This window comes from Papilio polytes, unplaced genomic scaffold (assembly GCF_000836215.1).
Source record: "Papilio polytes unplaced genomic scaffold, Ppol_1.0 DF821956.1, whole genome shotgun sequence".
NCBI classification, from domain to species: domain Eukaryota; kingdom Metazoa; phylum Arthropoda; class Insecta; order Lepidoptera; family Papilionidae; genus Papilio; species Papilio polytes.
The window spans coordinates 724,052-748,723 of NW_013527248.1; the positions used below are offsets into that span (position 1 = coordinate 724,052).

The window sequence follows — 24,672 nt, forward strand, 5'->3', positions numbered from 1 at the left end:
AATGCGAATGTTTAAATGGATGGATATTTGTTAGAGTTTGTAGCCTAAACGACTGAACGAATCTTGATGAAATTTAGCATAGATGTAGTGGATAGTCTGGAAGAACACATAGGCTACTTGCTGTATTTTTTTTTAATTCCATGCGGACGTAGTCACGGTCGAAAGCTAGTAAGCTCATAGGAATCAAAGCCAAACTAAACAGATGCGATAATTTAGTTTCAGGTGTTCGCACGCTCTTATTTTTTTCTTTTAAAGTTAGAAATCCTTCCTGAAACTCTAGAATGTCGACGCGACTCTTTAGTAACATATCCACTTGACAACCTCTTACAATAATGACAACATTCTCTCCATTATAAGTTTTGTGTTAACGAACAATACGTTCGTATACAATGAGAATTAATCTAGGCAGCCTGGATGACCTGCGCATCTAGGTCGCTCACAGGTAACATGAATAAAAACCCATATTGATTTATACTTTCTACTTATAAAGAGAAGGTGGCAAATGAACTTTGGGAACAATGTGACCATTGACAGCCACATTTAATACCAAAGGAACTACAAATTCATTGCCATTTCATTTACTTTAAAGTAGTTGTTGTCCATGACTTTGTCCACGAAATATTAAGATAAAGAAGTCGCCTATAATATCGTCTGTCAGCTACCCTTCAGTGAAGGTTTTGTTGAAATCGGCTCAGCCTTTTCGGAGATTAACAAACGCGGTTTGCGGACACACAGATAAAAAAAAAAGAAATGCGATTTTCGTTATCAGCAATCCAAACAAGGGCGGATCCAGGGGGGATCCAAGGTCATAGGGTCATGACCCCCCCCCCCGAGCTGGTTGGTCGAGAGCTTGACGAAATATATTTACATATTTTGTCAAGCTCTTGACTTGACCACGACTATGTGACCCCCTGGCGCCAAAGCTGGATCCGCCCTTGATTCCAAATACATCATCTTCCCGAAATCTGGAATTTTTCTTCTGATATTACAAACAGACATTTCAATCTTATTGAGTTTATAGATAGATAGTTATAGATTCTTTAGTCACTTCGTCTTTTCGGCGTTTGCTCATTTGATACTTTATCTAAAAAACATATCTTTTAAGTCAAAATTTAATAGCTTACCTGATAGAATATCTTATATTCAGTGTCCGTGAGCCGTAGAGCGACTTCTTCAGGGAAATGGAGAAGTGATCTCAGCGCTGCGAGCTCCTCATAGCTACCTTCCTCACCAGCCAGCGAGCCTGGAAAAGAATTTGATGTACAAACTTGGAAAAAAATAATAATAATAACTCATTTAATCCATTCAGAACGTAAAATAACATAACAAACATAACAAACAACAGAATAATCGAATATACACGAAGCACTTACATAATTGGCAAATGTAAAAAACAAACAAAAAAAAAAAACAAAACGTAAAGATATTTTATCAACTTTGGAGTGCTGAATGGATAAGGCCTTTACTCAGCTATGGTGCTTATTTGCAAAATAAGCGCTGATGTTCCGTAAAAGCCTTTACGTCAGAGCGTCAGTTGCAGCAGTAAATTTATTATTAGTAATTCGAGACCAAGAAAAAAAAATAATTAAAAGAAGCAGGGGAGTTACATAATTTTATGCCGGCTATAAAAAGAAATAAAGAAAAACCTTATAATTAATCGTAAAACTGAAATCTGTCCAGTATAACAGTGTGACTAATTTATATATAATAATATAAAAATACACCATTTTAAATGCGCGCACACCTTCGACTAAACTGTATCGCAACTGTGTAGTCTCGTTTTAATTCCTCATCATCATCATCATATCCACTTACCCTTATCCCTTACGGAGGGTCGGCACAGTATGTGCTGCTCCATACATCTCTATTAGCCATATCTGAATACACTCCTTTCTTACGCATATCCTTTTTCATACAATCCATCCATACTTTCTTCGGTCTTCCTCTTCCTTTGTAGTCATCCAAATTCAATCTTAACACTTCCTGGTTTATGTCCCCATCATTTCGTCGCATAACATGTCCATACCACGCTAACCTTTTGCTTCTCAATTTCTCCACCACTGGCGCTACTTTCAAACTTCCTCTAATGTACACATTCTTAACTTTATCTCTCTCGTTTTGATTCTTACGAGCTTATATGGAGGTACACTACTCCTTTAGTTGTGCAACTAAACAGTTGAATTAAGAAACAATCGCACAACTGTCATGCGATAGTTTAGTCAAAGTGGGCACACTAACTAACCTATGTGTTCCAGACTATCCTCTACATCTATACTATTATAATAAAGTGTAAACACACACTACTTTGTGACGTAAGATGTCAGCAATCACAGCATATTTTCGAATAATTCTTTTTGTCTTAAAAAGCTATACACTTAAGTCACGCTATATATTTTCACGTTGTTAAACTTAGGGTTAAATATTTTGGATAAAAACCCTAATGTGGGAAAGAGACCATAAGTTGCTGCCAACATCAAGGAAGCAAGATTGCCATAGTAAGGTAATAGGTATTTTGAAATTTGCAATTATTTGACACATGTAAACAAAAAAAAAAGTTTTCCCAATTTTATGCGGATGAAGTCGCAGGAGAACAGCTAGTTTATAATATCAGTAAGATTGTAATATGTAATTTAACTTCAATAAACTAAAGAAACTTGTGTATGTTCTTTAAGATATCAAATTTTCTAGCCACAAAAGAAACGCTTCGAGCGAAGTTTGGAAGTTTTAGATTTCGTGGTAACAGACCGGGTGTGTAAAGGTGTGAACACACTAAAGTATGACACCCATTGTTTGTGAATATAGATAACTAGATTTCACCCGCGACTCCGTCCGCGTGGAATTAAAAAAAAAACGAAAGTGAGTAGCTTATGTATTCTTCCAGACTATCCTCTACGTCTATGCCAAATTTCATCGAGATCCGTTCAGCCGTTTAGGCTACAAACTCTAACAAACATCCATCTAAACTTTCATATTTATAATATTAGTCCGATTATTGATCATAAAGTATTAGCCCAATTTAAATACTGTAAAAGAAAATTTTATTCTACATTAAATAATTAACGAATTTTATATGAGGACGGAGCCAATATAAAATTTGTTACATGGCGGGATTTAAACCAGGACTTGTAGATTACATGAATTGCTTAAACCACTGAGCCACAGACGCTTTAACAGTGGTAGTGCCCGCTTTAACATCTTAGCACGAATGGGCCGGCACGCCCGGTGTAATACCACGTCCACACAGAAGATAGGCGTGAAAATGGAAGCAATTCCGTGTTTCGTCTGATGAGTGTGGTGCCGGAGGCCTAATTAAAGTCCCTTTCTCTTTACCGCCCTTTTCTTATAAGGAGAGGTTGGGAATAGGAAGTGGATTTGACGGAGGAGGAGATGCATAGAAAGGGGAAATATCCTCTTTATGTGCGTCTCCTCCTCCGTTGTATATTGCTCGTTTGCCACCTTATGTTATAAAAAAAGACGCTCCGACTTACAATGACTCAACAATTACTGGTTTTCTTCCTTCTTGTGTGAAAATAATGTATTATTATAAAATGTTATTATTGTTCTCAAGCTAATGAAAAAAACAATCTGATAACAATAGGTTGTGATGGAACAAGGCAAATAAAGGCGGGGAATGAAAATGCACGGAGATTTATCATGAGAATACAAATGAACTAGCTACAAAGAGATACATATTTAAATCTATAAAGCCGTAATACTATAACCGTAAGTTTCCATTGCCTAAACAAATATCTTTGTGATCAACGCGAACGCAAAACAGAAAACAGACCGTGAATAAAATTCACAGGTAAAAGTTATTTATCACGGTTATAAATTATACAAATTAATAATTTCACATTTTCATATTTTCGTAACAAAACCAACAAAGATAAAACAGTTTATTTTAACAAATAGCTTCATTACATGTAACTGGAGAGAATAGTTAATTTGATATCATCAATTTATCAGCCGGGACGGCCGCAGCCAGGTCGGGAGAAGTCAAAATACGTATAATTAATTACATCAGCTTGTAAATAGGTCAAAGATACGTTAAAGGAAAACCGAGCAAACCAGTCCAGCCTTTGGTCTTTTGAAAGCGTCCTTTTGATCCATTCAAAAACATTGATAATTAACAGATTTACTTTAGTACGCTAACTTCTAAAATTTGTTTATAAAACAATGCCGAAGACGCTGGATTAATTTAAATTTCTATTCGGTAGCATATTGTCAATTCATTGAAAACTTGAAAGGAAGTTTGTTCAAAGTTTAGTTAAACTAATTTTAAAATATAAATTTGTATGAACGACATTCCCGGTATCGGTAGTTTGTATTTAATATTTGATTGCGAAAAACATAAACCAAATTACCTTTTACTATTCAAGTTAAAAGCAAACAATGATCAAAACTTGAAAATACATTTTAACATTTAAAACATAGTAAATAGTAAGTGGCTCTTACAATACGCTTTTATAACGAGAACAAAGACCGCTTCGCAACGAAAGTGCGCTAATGTAGATTTATTATAATTAATATTTACGTGAACTGGAACACAAACATTAATAATGTTTAAATAACGACCTCACTTACAAAATTTATTCAGTCATCATCATTTTTTGTAATTACCGCGAACCAATCGAAGTTAAAAAGAAAACTGCAAAAACTACAAAGTAAACAAAGGATCGTGTTCTATTGGAGTTTAAATTATTATAATATACATAACTAGCTATAGCTCGCGCTTCGCCCGCGTGAAATTAAAAAAATAATGAAAAACATAGCCCATGTAGTCGCGATTGGCCGCCGACCCGTCGGCCGGCCGCCGTAGAGCTGGACCTGCGGGAGCTAGAGTCGTTCGACTGGCAGGCGACAACGCAGGACAGACGACGCTGACGCTCTCTCGTGTCGGAGGCCAAGACCCACTTTGAGTCGCTGCGCCAACGCAGTAAGTAAGTAAGTATTAGTCGCTGACAACGCAGCTTTTTAATGGTGAAAGAATTGTTGAAATCGGCCGAGTACTTTTTGAGTTATTTCAATACATACAAAAATACAAATATACAGCTATAACTAAACTAAAATATTTTTATTTTCCCCTACAGTACAGTGAAATAACTAAATTACGCTGTCAAGTGCAGTGCTATGTAATAAAAGTGTAACTACAAAATGCCTGGTAACATTCAAAAGGAAACTTTAGTGCAAAGTAAAATCTAGCTCAGAGAGAAATTAAATCAGTAGTCGAGGAAACTCGCTCACCTAATTACTAAATGAAAGCACACTTAAAATGTAATCTAACTTTAGCTAAAATGCACTTCGAAAATTAACTCAACAACAATTTATGAAAAGTTTAAAATTAGAAATTAAAGTAACATTTATTTTAAGCACACAATCGAATTAAACTTTAAGATTTATCATTCCATTTACAAAAATTAAAATATAAAACAATTAATCAATTCGAACGTAAACAAACAAGTTCAACGCATTTATCATTACGTCAAATGTCTACCTATGTGTTAATACGAGTACTTATGTGTTAAGGGACCAGCTGAAAAACGCAGTAACGGCCTGCGTCGTCCCTGCGTTATCTGAACTTGCCACCTTTTGCCACATTTATTTTTTTTTGTACTAGCTCTAAGTTTGTTAAATATTAAATTTTTCCCGTAGCTTTTTTGTGGCAATAAAAATCCATTTTTTTTTTAAATGTAGAAATAGCTTGGTTAATCTTACATACAATTTAAATTCATTTTTAACATAAGTCGCATTACTTCTAGAAGTCAAACTAAATACATTCAAATAAAGAGCGTGTTTTGTATTCCTGCCAAGATATTCACAAAAGTTAATCCTATAAAAAACATTCTTTACGATCCTTTGTAACAAAAGGTTTTACATTTACATATATTGCCCTTGTTTTTACTGAACTTGTAAATATTAAGTATCTTTCAGAAGGTCGATAGGATAGTTACTTTAAGTGCCTATTTCCACTAGCTATATGCGAATTATTCTCTGTAACATCCGTCGCGCCTGTGGAAATTTGCGAAATCAGACCTTAATTCAAACGGAAAATATTTGACTGTTTCTTTGATTAAAAAAAAAAAAACTATCATCTAATCCTCAAGCTTATATTTAACTAGCTGTTCCCGTGCGACTTCATCCGCATAAAATTATGAAAATTTTATTTTATTGTTTACATTTGTCACCTTATCAATTGCAAATGTCAAAATGACATGACAACCTTGGCAATCTTGTTTCCTTTATGTTGGCAGCAACTTATGGCCTCTTTCCCACATTTGGGTTTTATCAAACAAAAAAATCCCCTTAAGTTTAATGGCGTGAAAATATATAGCCTAAAGCGTGACTTAAGTCTAGGGCTTTTTATTACAAAAAGCATTATTCAAAAATATGTTGTAATTGCTGACATCTTAGGCAACAAAGAAGTGTGTGTTTACGCTTTATTATAACAGTATAGATTTATTAATTTGTCAACTTAAGAAATATCGGTAGTTTACAAAATATAGACCGGATTAACAATCGACGGACGTCCTTTGGTAAAGAGGTCACCTAGACGTAATCGAGTTACCTACTTATTGAAATTTAAAACCTTTGTACGGTTTCCAGCCGAGGCTCTGCGCGGTTCGCTCTACAGCGGTAAGCTCTTTGACGTCAACCACATTTACTGTAGAAATAACTTATTCACGCAGACTATTAAAATTGTTATATCTATAAATAAAGGCGGAAATACACATGCCATGATCGGGGTAGGAGCCTCACTTAACTTATGTACAAGGGAGCCGCCAAATAATATAATGACAATTGCAACACCTGGTACTTACGCGGCACTCATCTGTGGTAAATAAACAATGCCCATTTATGACATAGTCATTGTGTAAAAGATAAGAGAAATGGTGTTTACATATTCAAAATGATTAGTAGATTACACAGGTGTTCATATTCTTATGTTATCATACGGAGATTTCAAATATTTTGCAAATTATAACCTGTGTACAAAGTGGTCTCAAACTTTTGGCCAGCAGTGTACTTGAATCACATATCGTGCTAGCTACTCTATAAAATTATAAAAAAAAAACACAATCTATAAGTCTCTCCTGGACGTATTAGGCACATTATATGTATTGCCTATCTCTATATAGTTTTGTATAGAAGTGCTAATGGAAACTTTCGACTAGAATTCGACGTCAATGTGAACTTAAACAAATATTCTATCGAAAAAATTTTAACAGCAGTAAAGCTAAATATAATCGAAGTCGATTAACAACGAGAATATTCAATACGAAATTGAACGAGAAATTAATATTAGAAACAAAGAGTCGGAGAATTAGAAATTTAATCAAGCCGGGTTATAACGTCAATGGAATCAAATCAAAGATAACAATAACTAGAATTTGTTTACTTAGGTAACGGTTGGAAATTATATTGAAGCGATTTAATTGAACCGACGCTAACATTACGCAAATACCGAAGACTAAATACCTTTTGGTTGTAAGGCTCTCGACAGGCGTAACAGATAGCAACAACTGTCAAATTAGATAGGAATGTACTATAGTCCAATATTCTAATCATACGGATACAAAGAAAAATGTTGCGGTAATTTAAATCCTATTCTATAACTACAGGCATAGCGATTAGGAATTTACAAAACGTCAGCAATGAGCGTCTGTGTACAAACTACTCTATGACATTAGATTGCATAATTAATCGACTAAATAATCGTCCGTCTGCAGATAGCCTTACACTATTATATATCATAGATTGGAATTCCATTAATCGAGTATTGTCAACAACAATGATGTTTAAATGCGGCTTCCTAAGTTCATAATTAACTTGATTACGCGGTAAGTTAATTTAGAAACGATACATATGATATTGTTGATATTTTGAACTACTAACGATCGCCTGTATTTTTGTCCGCATCGAATTAAAAAAGGAAAAGTAAGCATATGTGTTTATCCAGACTGTGCTCTACATCTATGTCGAATTTAATCGAGATCCATTCAGTCGTTTAGCTGGTAAATGACACAGAGCGCTAAAGGTACAGTACAAAGAGTATGCTAAAGTGTTGACTAAAATAATTAATGTTTTCGTTCATCAATTGAACCATTTATCAGCAACAATATTTGAAACGATTTTTAAATTCATATTTATTAGTAACCTACATGAAACTTGCGGTCGTATTGTTAAATAACCTGACAAGCGTATAGCAATATATACTTATAAACCCCATAGTAAGGTCAGAGAATTCAGAACAGCGTTATAAGCGTTCCCAGATCACGTCCCACCTGTCGGCGATCCCGAAAACAATTTAAGGCGTAAATCCTCCGGGACAGAACACATCAAACAAAACAAACCGTTTTGAAGTAGGGTATTAAACATATTTCCACTCAGAACTTATACAGTCAAGAATTTAGACATGCTCGTTTTATTTCCACTGGCGCGATCGCTACTGTTGTACAAACCAACTACCACGAGCGGTTAGTAGCGTAAATAAAACAGCTGTTGATAAATGACTTTTTCTAATTGTGTTGCCTTCTCGTTTACGTCACCATGACAACGAGATATCGCTACACACAAACCTCATCATAGTAGTTAATAAATCATCAAAATCCATTCAGACATTGTATAACAAGTCGCCTAACATGTCCACGTTGCACTAACGGTCGCCATAACAGATGTCTAGAGACGCGGCGTATACAATGCACAATAAAAAATATTTATAGCTTTATTATGCCACCGATAGATAATGAATTCCGATAATTGATAATCTTACTAAATATAATCTAATCTTAATTGTAAACTGTGCAATTTACAATTGAATGTACTTTAATATCTAAACTGATGTAATTATTTTTAACGAATTGTTGCTCGCGACTTCGCAAGCGTGAAATTAAAAAATATAGCCAATATTACTCACAGATAAATTGCCTTTCTAACTATGAAAGAATTTTTAAAATCGGCCCAGTTTTTGAGTTATTTCAATACATACAAAAATACAAATCTTTCCTCTTTATAATATTAGTATAGATAAACACGTATTGAATAAATTATCTACCCGATTATATGGTTGCCGTATTTCAAAAACTATCAAATAATATATCACAATGGACATAATTTTTAATATTTCTAGTCCGAATTAAAAATTATAATATTCACAATTTGTCGGCAACATATAAATTACGGTGCAATCGTGACGTGTCGTCCGACCTCCATCCGTGTATACGACACGCATCGTTACGGCACAACAACAGCCACACTTCCTAAATATTTACATGTATCGGTGATTGGGTAAACAAATCGTAAAGCTCCGATACGATTCTATTTGATTGTAGATCAATAGTATGCTTGCTATTGTAAGAGTGTTCGCGTATTAAAAGAAATCGACAAAAATTACTACTTTCCTTTAGTCTATATTAATATTATAAAGAGGGGGGGGGAAAGAATTGTGATTTTGTATTTTTGTATGTATTTGATTCACGCAAATACATAAAAAAAATCATGCTAAAGAAAGTAGTGGATTCAGATATGACGGCTGATAGAGATGTATAGAAGAGCAGCACATACTGTGCCGACCCTCCGTAAGGGATAAGGGCAAGTTGATGATGATTTGATTCAAGCAAAATCTACTGGGTCGATTAAAGATTATTTTTCCATAAGAAAGCTAATTTATCTGTAAGTAACAAGGGCTATATTTTGTATTTATTCTTATTTTCACGCGAAGTCACGAGCAACAGCTAGTGTTCAATATTTAACAATCATTTAAGTGTGTAGGAGTACTGTTTCCCGGTACTGTAGCGTCGACAAACATAATTTTAGACACCGCGTTATGTTATATGTTAAATTGTAATAGTCGAGTGCAAAAATAAACGGAATCACGATGACTTAAGAATTTGAGGAAAACAATGCAGTTAGGTAAATCCGCCGCCCACTAATACAAAGAACTAGTTTATGACGTCATATCTAGAATGCCAAACTTCAAACCATAGTCTCTTTAAATGTTTTGTTTTTACCATTACGAATGATTACTCTGCGTTTATTTAACCCTTGAATGCATATTATTGCCAAAAATCTACAAATAAAAATCAACCAAAAAAATGGGACCCACCTGCAAGCAATACCTTTCGGATATAAAAAGAATTATCAAAATCGGTCCACTAGCGGCGGAGTTATGCCGTAACACACATAAAAAAAAAACATACAGACAAATTGAGTACCTCCTTCTTTTGGGAAGTCGGTCAAAAAGTATAGTTTTTATTGAAACCAAAAAATTTTTAATTATTTTTCCGTTAATATGTGACTCAAAACCTATACCGAAATATTTATTTCATAATTAAATTTAAAAAAAATTAAGGGTTAAAACTTTCTGTTCTCTATAATTATAAAGAACGTATATTTCTACCTAAGCGTGAATTTCTGTGACATTTGTCTTTAGAACTATTGCTATCTCAAGTTTTTTGCAAATGAATGAGAGGAATGTAAGCATGTCGACACCCTTAGTTACGACAGCGAAGATAAATCGTTACAATGTTCTGAGTATATTTTAATACTTTATTTCTACAGTAAATAACGAATATTTTTCATCTTCAAATCGTTCTGATATTTAACAATGCAGATCGTTAGCAGATGTCATTTCATTCGGTGAAGTTGTCTAAAATTAATCTTCAAGTATATTTTTCGACGGTTTTATTAAGACAAATTTTACTGTTACAAAAAAATATATATATACGAAAAATATTATATGCTAGACTTATAACACATTTTAATAATATCATAAACTAGCTATCGCCCGCAAATCCATCCTTGTAGAATTAAAAAAAAACAAGTGGTCTATGTGTTATTTCATCGAGATCCTTTTAGCTGTTTAGGCTACAAACTCTAACATCCATCTAAACTTTCGTATTTGTAATAGTAAGAAACAAGATAAGATGTGAAAGTATAGATGGATGGATGTTTGCTAAATATGGAAATATTGTAGCCTAAATTGCTGAACGGAGCTCGATATTTCGCACTGATGTACAGTATAGTCTGGAAGAACACATAGGCTACTTTTTTTTTAATTCCACGCCGACGGAATCGCGAGACCATTCATAACAAATGTAGCATATAACAAATTCATTTTATTATTTTTTCCTACGTGATACTTAAAACATTTTGTGAAAAACAATGTGTTACTAGTTCGCTATACACTTTGCAAGACAATTGCAATAATAAAAATGTAGCCTTTGAAAAGAAACGGAATAACTGATGAGGTCCCTCTCAAGACTGCGGGTTATCGAGAGCCCTCCACAATAAGAGGCAGGGACGAAATTCGGCACTCTCTACGTGACATTTCTTATTACATTTCCATGACTGCTAACAAATGATTTGTTTTTTTTTTACAGGTTTTAAATGCATTGCAAACCTGTATCAAAACATGCCTTTGAACACGACTTCCTTTGCGGGGAAATCAAAAACCTTTATACATTCGTAAATATTCTCCGATCATTTTCACATTTCAAATCAAAATTTACTTTGGAAAAACTTTGCACTATTACAATAATAACAAACAGTATACTGGCATTTATTCTGTCTTTTTCACACAGCAGTAATTCCCTGTAAGTAAAACAGGGACGCAAAAGGCAGCAACATTCACCTGGGCGACATAAAAATGTTAATCATGCCCACTAAATATTTTCCGCCCACAGAATTAAGACAATTTAGGTCACCAACGTCTTTTTATATTCTGTGAATATTTTATCTTAAACTATTAAAAATTTAATAAAACGTCCCTAGATATTCCCCAGGTATTCCTAAATCTCATCGAACCAGATAAAACAAACAAGAAAATCAATTTCACTTTGAGAAAACAATGTTTTTCGAGAATTCAATATCCGGGGATTATTCCACAATGAAAGTACGTTATACACGAAAATAGTCACGATAAAAGAGAGAATACGTCACAGGCAAATTGCGAATTCCGCCCTATTTAAATTGCCAAACAAACCGTAACTACACAAGTTGGATATAAAACGAATACAGAAATTGAAGTATTTGACTTCAATAATATTTCTACAATATTTTGTCTGCAGCCAATAAAAATTCCGTAACACGTCACTTTTTGAATGAATTTGATAAGCTATTTGGCGTAAGACTAGTCTGGGTAAATTACAAACGGGCGGAGTACATGATTTACCGATGATATCAAGAGTACATCGAGCGAGCCATGTCAAAGCGACCGTGAAATAACTTTCATTGAAAGAGATCGCTCACTGATTCCTACAGAGTAAAGAAACCCTTACATGTTTATCTTACAATTCTGACGTCTTAAATAAATTCTTGCTAGGATATATAAAAGCTCAGAATTTTTTGAACTTATTTCTATTTATTCGAAGAGAAAAAAAGGTACAGCAAATGTATTCTTTTGTTTATTTTGTGATTGTCCCAAAATGATCATGAAAGAAAAAAAAATAGTTTTTTTACAAGTAATTCTGGAGTCGATTGAGTGGTATCGTTAACTAGTCACTATTAGTGCAAATTACACGGCTGTTTACGAGCTGCCGTTAAAGCTACGTCAATAAATCACATTCGAAAACTACCCGTTAATGTGCCTCTAACGAAACTTCTTAGAAAACTACTTAACTAACTCTCTATAGCTAAATTTGTTAGCATTAGTGAAGTAGGAAATTACGTGATGGTAATAGCACATAGCTGATGCTCCCATTTCTCACCAGAGAATCAAAAAAGGACTTCCAATAACACTATTAACATTTGCAGCTGCTCCCTCCGAGGCCTACCCAAAATCATGGACTGCTGGCGACCACCATCAAATAATACAATGATTCCAGATAAAACCACAAAGCGACTTACGTAACAAACCACTACGCGATCTGTACTCTATACTCTATACTAATATAATAAAGCGTACACACTATTTTGTGACGTAGGACGTCAACAATCACAGCATATTTTTGAATTGTTATTTCTTTAGTAAAAAGGCTTACATTTAAGACATGCTTTAGGCTATACATTTTAACTAGATAGGAATTAAACCTTTATGTGGGAAAGGGACCATAAACCACAAGCTGCCAACATTAAGGAAGTAAGGTTATTATGGTAACGGTAATTTTGACATTTGCAATTGAGAATTTTACAACTGTAAACAATAGAATAATATTTTTATAATTTCATGCGGATGAAGTCGCATGAGAACGGCCAGTATAGTTATAATAACCAACGGAAATTACATTGAAAATTATTAGATTACGATAGTTTCAACAAACTTAATTGTCCTTTAAAACATCCTGTATCAAACGCGACAATCCACTATCCTTCATTTTTATCTAAACACTTTTCTAACTAAATACTATAAAACTAATATTCAAACCGTCCTACGTAAGATCTAAGAAAAGAAACATAATTCTTAGTTAACAATTTTGCAATCAACTAAGTAACGATCATTTAAAAATAGTTCTCGTTAAAGCGGTATTTACTATATCGCCAGATGTTGTACAAAACAAACACATTTGAAACTAAACTCCGCGTGAATCAATCTCAACAAATCTGCTTATTACGTATTTTCATAATAGCATATTCTATACTCACCCACGCGTCATTCTTTGACCGGCTGCCAAGCGTCCACGGTTATTGCATTCGTATTAAACAATAATCCTATCTTATATCAAGAGTTAAAATTCAAATTAACACTTTATAGTTAACACTGGCTTTTCCCGTGCGGCTTTAACCGCATGTAATTATAAAAACTTTATTTTTTTGACGTTCGTCAAGTTACCAATAGCAAATGTCAAAATGACATGACATGACAATTTTGCTTTCTTAATGTTGGCAGCAACTTATGGTCTCTTTCCCACATTAGGGTTTTTATCCACAATACATACCCCCTAAGTTTAATTATGAAAATAATAAAGTCTAAAGCGTGACGTAAGTGTAGGGCTTTTTATTAAAAAGAGAATTATTCAAAAATATGGTGTAATTACTGACATCTTAGGCAACAAAGAAGTGTGTGTTTACGCTTTATTATAATAGTATAGATAAACTCCATTTTCTCTTAACCTTTACTAATCTGTACTAATATTAGGGGGCGTCCATAAATTACGTGAGGTGTTTAAGGGGGGGGGGGTCAAATCAAATCTCATCTAATCTTACGTTGTAGGGAAGGGGGGTCTCGGAAAATATCACGCAATCTTCTGATTGAAACAAAAAGATATATTCTATTTTGGTCCATTTAAACCAGATTGTATATTTTGTAAAAATATCACGTGAGATTGGGAAATGGGCGAGGGGGTTAAATAAAGTCTCACGACATCTCACCAAGGGGGGGGGGGCAGTAAATTTTAAAAAACACCTGACGTAATTTATGATCGCCCCCTTATAAAGAGGAAAACTAATTGTAATAAATAACCTCAAAACCACAGGGCCAACTTTAAATATTCTTTCACCTTTAGAAAGGTAATTTAATTGTGAGTAACATAGGCTACATTTTTCCCATTTCTTTATTATTATTATTAAAATTCACGCGGACGGTGTCGCGGGAAAAAGCTAGTATCAAATTAAAACAGTATTAGAGTCCAAAAGTATAAGCTGTATGAATTTAACAGCTGTGCTGAATTTTTCTCACTTCGCTGTTCCATTTATTAAAGTTTTGTTAACTTTGGACTAACACAAACAGCAACCCTGTGAAAGATTTCTTTACAAAATACAAAAAAATCACAAACTAAATACCTTTTCAGTCTTTTATCTAAAAAGACTGTTTGCACAGCGGGATGAGCAACAATTTTCACTTTAATCGTATTGATCTAGGACGGACAAAGTAGAGATTTATTCGTCGACCAGAAAAAAATACAGAAAAACTTCGACTTTCAGTTACTTTAGAGTTCCATTGGTACTTTGTTTTTGCCCCAGTTTTCAAGCTTGTTTTAAAACGTCATTAGAACAGCAATAATTAAACGAACGCTATAAAAACAGACGGAAGCATCTCATAGATTCCGCGAACCCCAACATCCTACACCTGTGATAACAAGCCTTTGCGTATATCTTTTAATTATGCGGTATCTCATGCCCTCTGTTGTTTTACTCCTATGTAAACGTTACATAAAACATAACAAAGTTTTCATGTTAAATAACAATTATCTCTTATCTAATTGCAATTCCGATTCTAATTAAGAGATTATTAGAGTATACGCACCTTTGACTAAACTATCGAACAACGGTTGTGCGATTGTCGATTGTTTTAATTCAACTGTTTAGTTGCACAACTAAGAATCGAGTAACGTGAACTCCAAGCTCATAGGAATCAAAAGGAGATGTGCGCTTGTTTAATTTCAGGTGTGCACATGCTTTTAATATGCAGTTTTTTTTGACCGATTACCCAAAAAAAGGTACTCAATTCATCTGTTGTTTTTGTCTTTTAAATTTGAATTAAGAACATCCCTTTTCAAGTCATTTAAAAAAGGAACAAAAAACAAACGAATACTCAGAACAAATGAAGCACGATGTCTCATTGGATAGTGTTCAGTTCCCAACGTATCTCGACAAATGCTCTTTTGTACGAGGTTGCTAATCGCCGACTTGCTTCCTACTAATGGTCCGAGATTGCGATCTATTTCACTTTATTTTTTCCACATTGTTCATTTAATTGGATTTGGGCTTGGTTTAAACGTGATTTAACATTTATAAACATCACTTAGGGTTTTATTACATACAAAAATAAAACCTGATTTAATATAAGGAATAGAATATTTATTAATAACTATGAACTTCTACTGTTAGTTTTTAAATACAAAGAGATTTAAAGGTTGAAAATATCATATAAATGGATGGATGGATGGATGTTTGATAGCGTTTGTAGCCTAAACGGCTGAACGGATCTCCGTGAAATTTGGCACAGGTTTAGAGCTTAGTCTGGAAAAACACATAGACTATTTTTTATCCCGGGAATAGTTATGGTTCCCGTAGGATTCATAAATTTGTTTTTTTTAATGTTTACTCGATAAAATTTGGCACAAATATAAAAAAACGTCTGGAGTACACATGGGATAAGGTTCATCACCGAGAAATGTCCGGTATCTGAGGGATACGTAGCTTTTTGTTATTTATATAGTTCGTACGTTTTCTAATACCACGCGGACGAAGTCGCGGGCAACTCTGCTAGTACTTCTATAGAATTGTAGAAATTCAAAGTCAGACAAGGAAAAAAGTTAGGAAGTAACTAAATCCAGTATTTTTCCTTGTTTATGTATTGCTCTCAGTAAAGACTAGTAGTCTTCTAAAACAAAATTTTCAAAAATTCAAAAATTATCAAACTTTGTAGAGTTTGCGAACATTGCGTAGAACGAATTCAACATTTGGGCCAATTTTCAAACAGTTGAATAAATAATAGAAAACTTAACAAAGTTTATCAAGTGAGTGTTCTATTTAACTTGACGCAGCTTTAAATATTAACTTGGCCAAGTCGAGGGCTGGGTGTTTAACTTTTGTAAGTTCGCACGAATTTCATCAGGTTCACATTTCGACTTTCTGGAAAATTCTCCGGCTCGGTCAATAATATTTAGCTACGACAAACTTTGCTTGAGAGAAGTTTTATCCAAAGTAAATTATGTAAACGAAACCACGAAATCATGAAGAAATTTTCGAGGTTTTTGTTATTAGTAGATTAGTAGTACATTCCCAAAATTCATAAGTAAACGTTAAACAGATAAAATTAAGATAATTATAAAGTAAGAAATTACTTTTTAATTCAAGTCTAATATTGAATTCAATATTCTGGAGTGGATTCAGATATGACGGCTGATAGAGATGTATAGAAGAGCAGCACATACTGTGCCGACCCTCCGTAAGGGATAAGGGCAAGTGGATGATGATTGAATTTAATATTCTAAAATTTCAAATAAATGACTAAAGCCGTATAATATATTTTCAAAACTATAACATAAGCGATACAAATGTTTATATTATATTATGACGTCATCAGCATCACGAGTCTTCCAAGACAACGTGAACAAACATTTGACTAGAGTACGTAATACAGAGTACTGCCATCGACACATGTCCCTGATAGGGAAAAAACCTTAAAATATACTAAACTAGCTATCGCCCGCGACTCTGCCCGCGTGGAATTAAAAAACAAAAGTGAGTAGCCTATGGGTTCTTCCTGACTATCTAAATCTGTACCTAATTTCATCGAAATCTTCAGCCGTTTATGCCACAAACTCTAACAACTATCCATCCACCTGAACTTTCGCATTTATAACATTAGTATGATTGTAAAAAAATTTTTCAAAACCTGTCTAGAAACTATTGACAGATCAAGGTAATAAAATATTTGAAACGTTCAATACATTCACAGCCATACGAGTCGATCAAAAATTTTAGTAATGTTGGCACTAATTAGGTCATCCATCAATTACGAAATGTTGGCACCACATTCTACCGATGAACGTAAAATATGTTCCAATAAATGTCGTTGATAGTTAATTACACCTGCATTCTAAAAATAATTAAATCGTAAAATTATTATTTCCTTGACTTCTATGCTTTTATGGTGAAAGAAAACATCACAATGTAAATTGCACAAATCTGCAAGTAGATTTAAAGAGGAGACGCATATGAAGGGGAAATGTTCTCTTTATGTGCATCTCCTTCTCCGTCAGTTAAGAGTAGGCAACGCATCTGCAATTGCAGATGTTTATGGGCAGCGGTCGCTTCCCATTCCGGTGGATTTGGATGGCCGCTTGCTCGTTTGTCACCTTATGTTATCAAAAAAATCGTTTAGCTGTGATTCCTATAAACTTTTATGGTGTTGCGTCACTACTCGATTTTTAGTTGTGCAACTTAACAGTTGATTTTGCTGGGAAACAATCGACAATCGAACAGTTGTGCGATGGTTTAGTTAAAGGTGGGCGCTCTTAAAATGACATACTTGAGCTGATGAATTCACTCTTTATTAATAATATGCAATCATCCTAATATTATAAATGCGAAAGTTTGGATGGATGGATGTTTGTTATGATGATGTTTTGATGTTGGAGTTTGTCGTCGATTTCGTTGAAATTTGGCATAGATGTAAAGAACACATAGGCTACTGACTTTTGTTTTTTTTTTCTACGCGGACGGAGTCGAGGGCGTAAGCTAGTGATTTCATTAAGACGATAATCTTTAAAATACACTGGATAGTATAGACGTCACCAAATTGAGTCCAAGACGGTTCAACACCGAGCCGATTGTATTTCCATGCCACCTTGCTTGCGCAAGTTTTTCACACAAGATAAATGATGTCCGTCAACGAATATAATTCCACGAGTGGTATTCAACGATCTATTATTATAAAAGAATTAAAGCGCTCGGAAGTTAATGACCTTTAGTAAAATATCAACGAGAAATATTTTAAGAAAGTTATCGAGCAATTTCTCGTTATATTTATAAAATAGTAACTGTTATTAAAATATTTTGCTAAAATACAAGTTCACAAGATAATATCAATGGTACAAAATCATTAAAAACTATACTACTTGTAATGTAGGGGTGTTATTGAAACGGCGGTTGGTACTGGACTGTTTTATTATTAGTTGTACTGACGGTACATTATTATTGACCTACCAACATATACACTACACTACTATTATAAAGAGGAATGATTTGTATTTTTATATGTATTGAAATAATGTAAAAACTACTGGGTCAGTTTAAAAAATTTCACCATTAAAAAGTTACGTTATCAGTGAGTAACATAGGCTACGTTTTTTTAATTCCACGTGGATATCCCGAGCAACATCTAGTCAAGTATAAATCGCGTAAAAACGTAACAAATAATATCCTCATGAAACCAATTCAATTAAAGACATTCATTCACAACTCGATTGAAATCTATTTAACGATGTGTAAAATCATTCATTCTTCGTCACAGATACAAGATGAACGATAAAAATGCCAATCGGCACTCCAGTTAATAACGAATGATTAATAGCTTTGAAAAATCACGACCGGTTGATTGAATCATTCGATTCATTCGAACTTCGGTATAAAAAATGCTACAAAAAACTACAGCAATAATCAATTTACTTTTAGTTAGTGTCGGCAACTTTCTGACGTTTCATTGTTTGACGAAGCGAAAAAATCGGACAATTGAAAAACAAGGACAATAAATTGGTTAAAAACATTTGCTAGTGTACTTAAAAAAACTCTTTTATACTATAATTCTGTTAATCTATACTAATATTACAAAGAGGAAACATTTGTATTTTTGTATATATTGAAATAACGCAAAAACTACTGGAACAATTTCAAAAATTCTTCCTTAAAAAGCTACGTTATCAGTGAGTCCTTATTTATAAAAACCAATATAATAATTATAAAATATTGTGTATATCTTAATAGCACAGATAGCAAAAAACGCTTTCACTAATCGTATTTTTACAATAATTTTACTAACAACTAAATACTGTATTTCAATATTAAAATAGTTTTACAATATCCAAGACGTTTTAAAACCAAACAGGAAACCACAGCGATGTCCTACGCACCTTCATACTCTGCTATTAAATATTACGTCATACGGCTATTAATAAACTAAAACAATAGACTGTATTTAAACCAGGTTTTTATAATAGAAATAAAAATGATGATTATATCGTTTAAATACACGCAAAACTGCTGCCCCATAACTCGAAAGCCCTCATTCGCACGGACGTTTTTCTAACGCACGCTAAAAAAAAAACGTTCAAATATAACACAAACATATTTCTGTTTATACAGCGCTTTTATAACGCGACAGTTCATCGCGTTGTGTTGCATATTGAGCTCTAAACGATCGAAATAAGAGTAAATTTAAATCGTCCAAATGACCGAGAGTGTAAAAAAGAGGGCTAACAGAGAAAAATCTGCAGAACAAATACATGTAACGTTCCCCTTAGTTAAACTTCCTTGGTGTTTCCTTCTCTTTTTTAACCCTATATCTAGAGGGAGTAGGATAGCATTTAAATGCAACTTATAGAACTTCATGCTTCGTCGTCGAAATCGTGAAGAAAGAACAGTTAATATTTAATTATTACGGTCGTTAGTCTTCGACGTCGCGAGACAAAGCCTGTGTGAATCGAACCTTACCCACGATACTTGTTAATCTTGTTATGACACATTGATGCGGTAAATGGATGTGATAATAGGCTCGGTTGTATTTTGTTTTATCTTATCATAAATGTATGCAAATACAGTCATACCGTGGGTTTACATTGTCGCAAATATGGTACAAAAACGCACCGTTTTTTATACAGGTGTTTAGCAGTAGAAGTTTACCTTTAACATGGATGTAGACTTCCCCTGTTCGCTACAAAGTTCTCTGTTCATTCATTCATTCATTCATTCTAAGAATCTAATCATTCAATTATAATAAAAAAGGTACAATAAATAAAGCTAGTGTTTGATAATCATACCTTTATGTAATTGTTTTAGTATATCTTATATTATATCTATATGAATCCTTTAATCTTACTAATATTATAAATGCGAAAGTTTAGATGGATGTATTTTTGTTAGAGTTTGCAGACGAAACGACTGAACGGATTTCGATGAAATTTGGCACAGATGTAGAGTATGGAAGAACCTATAATTTTATTTCTTTCTAATTCGGCGGGCCGAATAGCATGTAAACGCTATTCCAATTAAAATTTGATCCGTGAATATAAAAGTACAACGTCGTCACATCGAAATGACTAAGATATCGGACAAACCAAGCGACATGGTCATATTAATTATTGGGATTCCCACATGACAAGTCAACGTTTTAATCCAATTGTAACTATCACAAAACTTAATAACATTAGGTTTTTACATCATAACAGTTAATAATAATAAATATCTTAACAAATAAAAACGCAATTCAAAATCCTTGCATTATCTTTAAATTCTAGGACAATTTTTATTACATAAACAAATTGCAATATCTGCGGCCGAGTGACTTAATTATTTTTATCTTATCTTTGATAATGTGATAGCGTAATGAATGCCGTAGAGATGCGGTCCATACTGTACGTAATTCGATCAGATACAAAATAACTAAAAATTTATGAAAACACTTCTAAAAAGCAAAAAAGCCTAAAATACTGCACGTCTATGACAGAATAATTAGGATTAAAACGAGGTCTCCGGCACTACACTCATCAGACTACGCGGAATTGCTTTCACTTCGCGCTTGCCTTATGTATGGTCGTAGTATTTCACGGGGAGAGCCGGCCCAGCAGTGCGTTGATGTTAACGCAGGCTCTACCACTTTTGACACGGGTTGGCTGACACTTCACTGGTTAAAACCGGTTATATTGTTTGGGATACAAATAAACTAACATAGAAAAAGATGAGTCAGTTAAGTTACAGCGTGAAATATTTTAATTACAGATAACGTATTTGAATCGATAAAAGTTGACGAAAATTATAAGATGACAAATGACGATCAAAAAATGAATATCTTGGTATAACTATTTCTATTTTATTCTCATTTTCGCAGGACACGATGACGTAATATTGCCAAGATATGTCTTTGCATTTCTTAATATTATGTAACTAGCTGTTCCCGTGCGCCTTCATCCGCATGGAATTATGCGAATTTTATTTTATTGTTAACATTTGTCAAACTATCAATAGCAAATGTCAAATTGACATGACATGACAAACCTTGACAATCTTGATTCCATGATGTTGGCAGCAACTTATGGTCTCTTTCCCACTTTAGGGTTTTCATCTAAAATAATTACCCCCTAACTTTAATGCCGTGAAAATTATAGCCTAAAGCGTGACGTAAGTGTAGGGCTTTTATTAAAGAGAGTATTACTAAAAAATATGCTGTAATTGCTGACATCTTAGGCAAAAAAGAAGTGTGTGTTTACGCTTTATTATAATAATATAGATATATCTAGACTAATGCAATGTAAAAAAGAATTAAGAAAGCAAAATCAGAATATGTGTTTTTTGTAAAAGTGGGGACAAAAGAGCAACGGGAAGACCAAGGCATCATCGACAATGGACACGCAATATCAGAACTGTAAATGCCTTTGTGAAGGTGATTTACGCTCTATGTATATTTACATAGATTTTACAGTACGGTTGTTTTAATGTTATTTTAATACCCTATTATGGTACAGTTTGTTAACAAGCTTGTATTGTCCCGACCAATCTTTAAGGGTTTACCCATCAAATTGTTTTTGGGACCGCTAAGGACCGCATTTAGGCGTATTATTTCGTTTACATATTCAAACTAAAATGGTACAAGGATATTTAATTACAAGTTTTAAAATTATTTTAATCAAACATTTAATTATGTGGCTATTAATAAAGTATTATCACTAATTGTATTTATAAATTTGAGAACATTTTAAAGGCCGTTATGTAAATACGAGTATTCACATAGACTAAAAAAATCTCGTATTTCTGGCAGCTTAAAAAAAAACTAAAAACTGCAAAAAATGCATCAGTTTTTACGTCGCAATAAATGTGCCTGCATCTGTTGTATTGCCAGTGACGTCACAAGCGGAAATGGGAAAATGAATGCGCTAATACGTCAGAATGCAACTCGAAAAGTAATAAAGAATTTCGACGCTAAATAATTTTACGGGATTTTAACCTTTTTAATTTTGTTTTTATTATAATTCGAATCTGCAATATAGGATTGTACCAGGGAAAGTAACGTACGTAAAAGAAATTGGCGGCGCCACTGTGCTTTCATTCTTGTCTGTGATAATACTGGGACAAAGACGACTGTTAGTAAGGTTTAACTAGACAATCGACTTTCCTTATCTGAAACTTTAAAAATCCCGGATGTTCCAGTGGAGCCTTAGCCCATAGAATGTCGCAATCGCGCGCAACTATAGTAAGAGTAATCGCGTAGTGGAAAAGGGGTGTAAGCGATTTTGGGTCTAAACAACAATACTTACTGCTTGATCTATGTCTGTAAAATAATTTAAGCGTTATGTTGTTCTTAATGTTATTTGTATTAAACATTTCTCTTTTTATCAAAATAAAAGCGCCATCTATTGTTAAAAATATAAATTTCAATTTTTATTTTTTAGCAAGAATGAATTACTCCATGATTTTTAATACATTTCTTTGACATTATGTTCCATATCTTATTAATAATGAGTTTCTACTGCTAACATATTTATCTCTGGACAAAGATAAAAATGTCTTTCTGTAAAGGCAGTAAAAACCTACAGTAATACTCTTTTTATATATGGAAATATTAAATTGTTACAAATTTGTAATAGGTAGGAAATTTATATGATTTGAAAAATGCAAAGATGTGAAAAAAGAATGCTATGAAAGGCTGAAGATTTAAACATCAAAGCGGACCAATTATCCAATGGGGATACATTGAATTGGACCACCATTGAAAATCTATCTGGACTTAGCCGTGGCTCCATAAAAACTGCAGTGTTTAAAATGTTAATAAATGAATTTATATCATAATTAAAATGAAATCGCTAATTATTGTATATCTTATAATTTATAATGATTCTAAAAATGATTGAATGATTAAAAAATCTTAATCTATTTAAAATCTATACTTAAATTTTACTTAAAATAAAATTCAAATGCTTTTATCTATCAGCTAAGATTTATTCTTTGTCTAATATAATATCAATTTAGTTAAATTTACTTTTAGAGATACTCTCATATATTATATAGATACTCTTAATGTTTAATATCATGTTTTCCTTATATTTAATTGATTATAGGAATTCTTAATAACAATATTTGTCGTGGACCAAATATTTCAAATAATAAAGATTTGTCCGGCTTATCATGCGGTTTGCGCGGAAACCGCACTCATTTTCATCGTAAACAAATAGCCTATTTTTAATTTCCCCATAAACCATTGTACGAATTCGTAATACGCGAGCTAAAGTGTAAATACAAACTCACCATATAAAATCCTTGCAATGGGAGCAGAACGTCGGCTGCTTGAAGAACCTCGGCATAAATTTATGATCTTTTACGAGGTAAACATTCTTCTTCTTCAGGGCACCTTTGCGGCCCCGCAAACGAAGACCTTCCCCCGCTTTCAAATCACCAGGACTATCGTCACAATTATTTTCCTCGTCCGCCATGGCGACCGCGACGTGAAATTAACCGCCAAGGAATTGAAAGCAATTAATGTTTTAACAATACGTTAGATTTCGCGACCCGCACGGCAGCCACCGTCCTCAACGAAACGTCATTGCGCTTTGACAGATTTCAACTGATGAATCTGCCCGTCCCGGCCCGACCCCTTACGGCCCAACCGCAGCCAGGGTTACCAGACGGTTGGTTCCGATTCTCCCAAATCAGATTTAAACGTTTTGAAAGCATAAAATATTTTACTTACTTAAATAAAACAAGACTTCAAAGCAATCATTGCGTGAAAAAAAAATACCTAACCTTTTGTTATCTGAAAATCGATTATACCTGAACGAGTTACTATTCATACCCTTCCTTCTATCCCTAATGTTAAAACCTACAAACTCCTAAATTAGGGAAAATGTCCAAAGACTAGCAATAATATTCCATGCAGAACAAAATGTCAAAGTCGCGTAACTTCAACTGTCATTCTAGTTTCGTTCTAAAATTCTTAATTTTTTTGTTTAAATTGTAAAACATAAATTGTAAGCAAGCCATTTCATTCAACGATTTTATTTGACCAAATTAAAATCACCAATTTTT

At 33.6% G+C, this 24,672-nt stretch overlaps 1 protein-coding gene across 1 annotated transcript in view; it reads right to left on the reverse strand.

Moving 5' to 3' along the window:
* The window catches only part of LOC106107515 (1-phosphatidylinositol 4,5-bisphosphate phosphodiesterase epsilon-1-like), an 85,115-nt gene extending 61,035 nt beyond the window's left edge, over nt 1-24,080 (reverse strand). The window contains exons 1-2 of the mRNA XM_013288390.1: nt 23,999-24,080; nt 1,125-1,243 (exon numbers count right to left, since the gene is read on the reverse strand). Of these exons, the coding sequence (XP_013143844.1) occupies nt 1,125-1,243; nt 23,999-24,080 (201 nt within the window). The remainder of the gene's footprint in view (nt 1-1,124; nt 1,244-23,998) is intronic.
* Nucleotides 24,081-24,672: the final 592 nt, after the last annotated feature.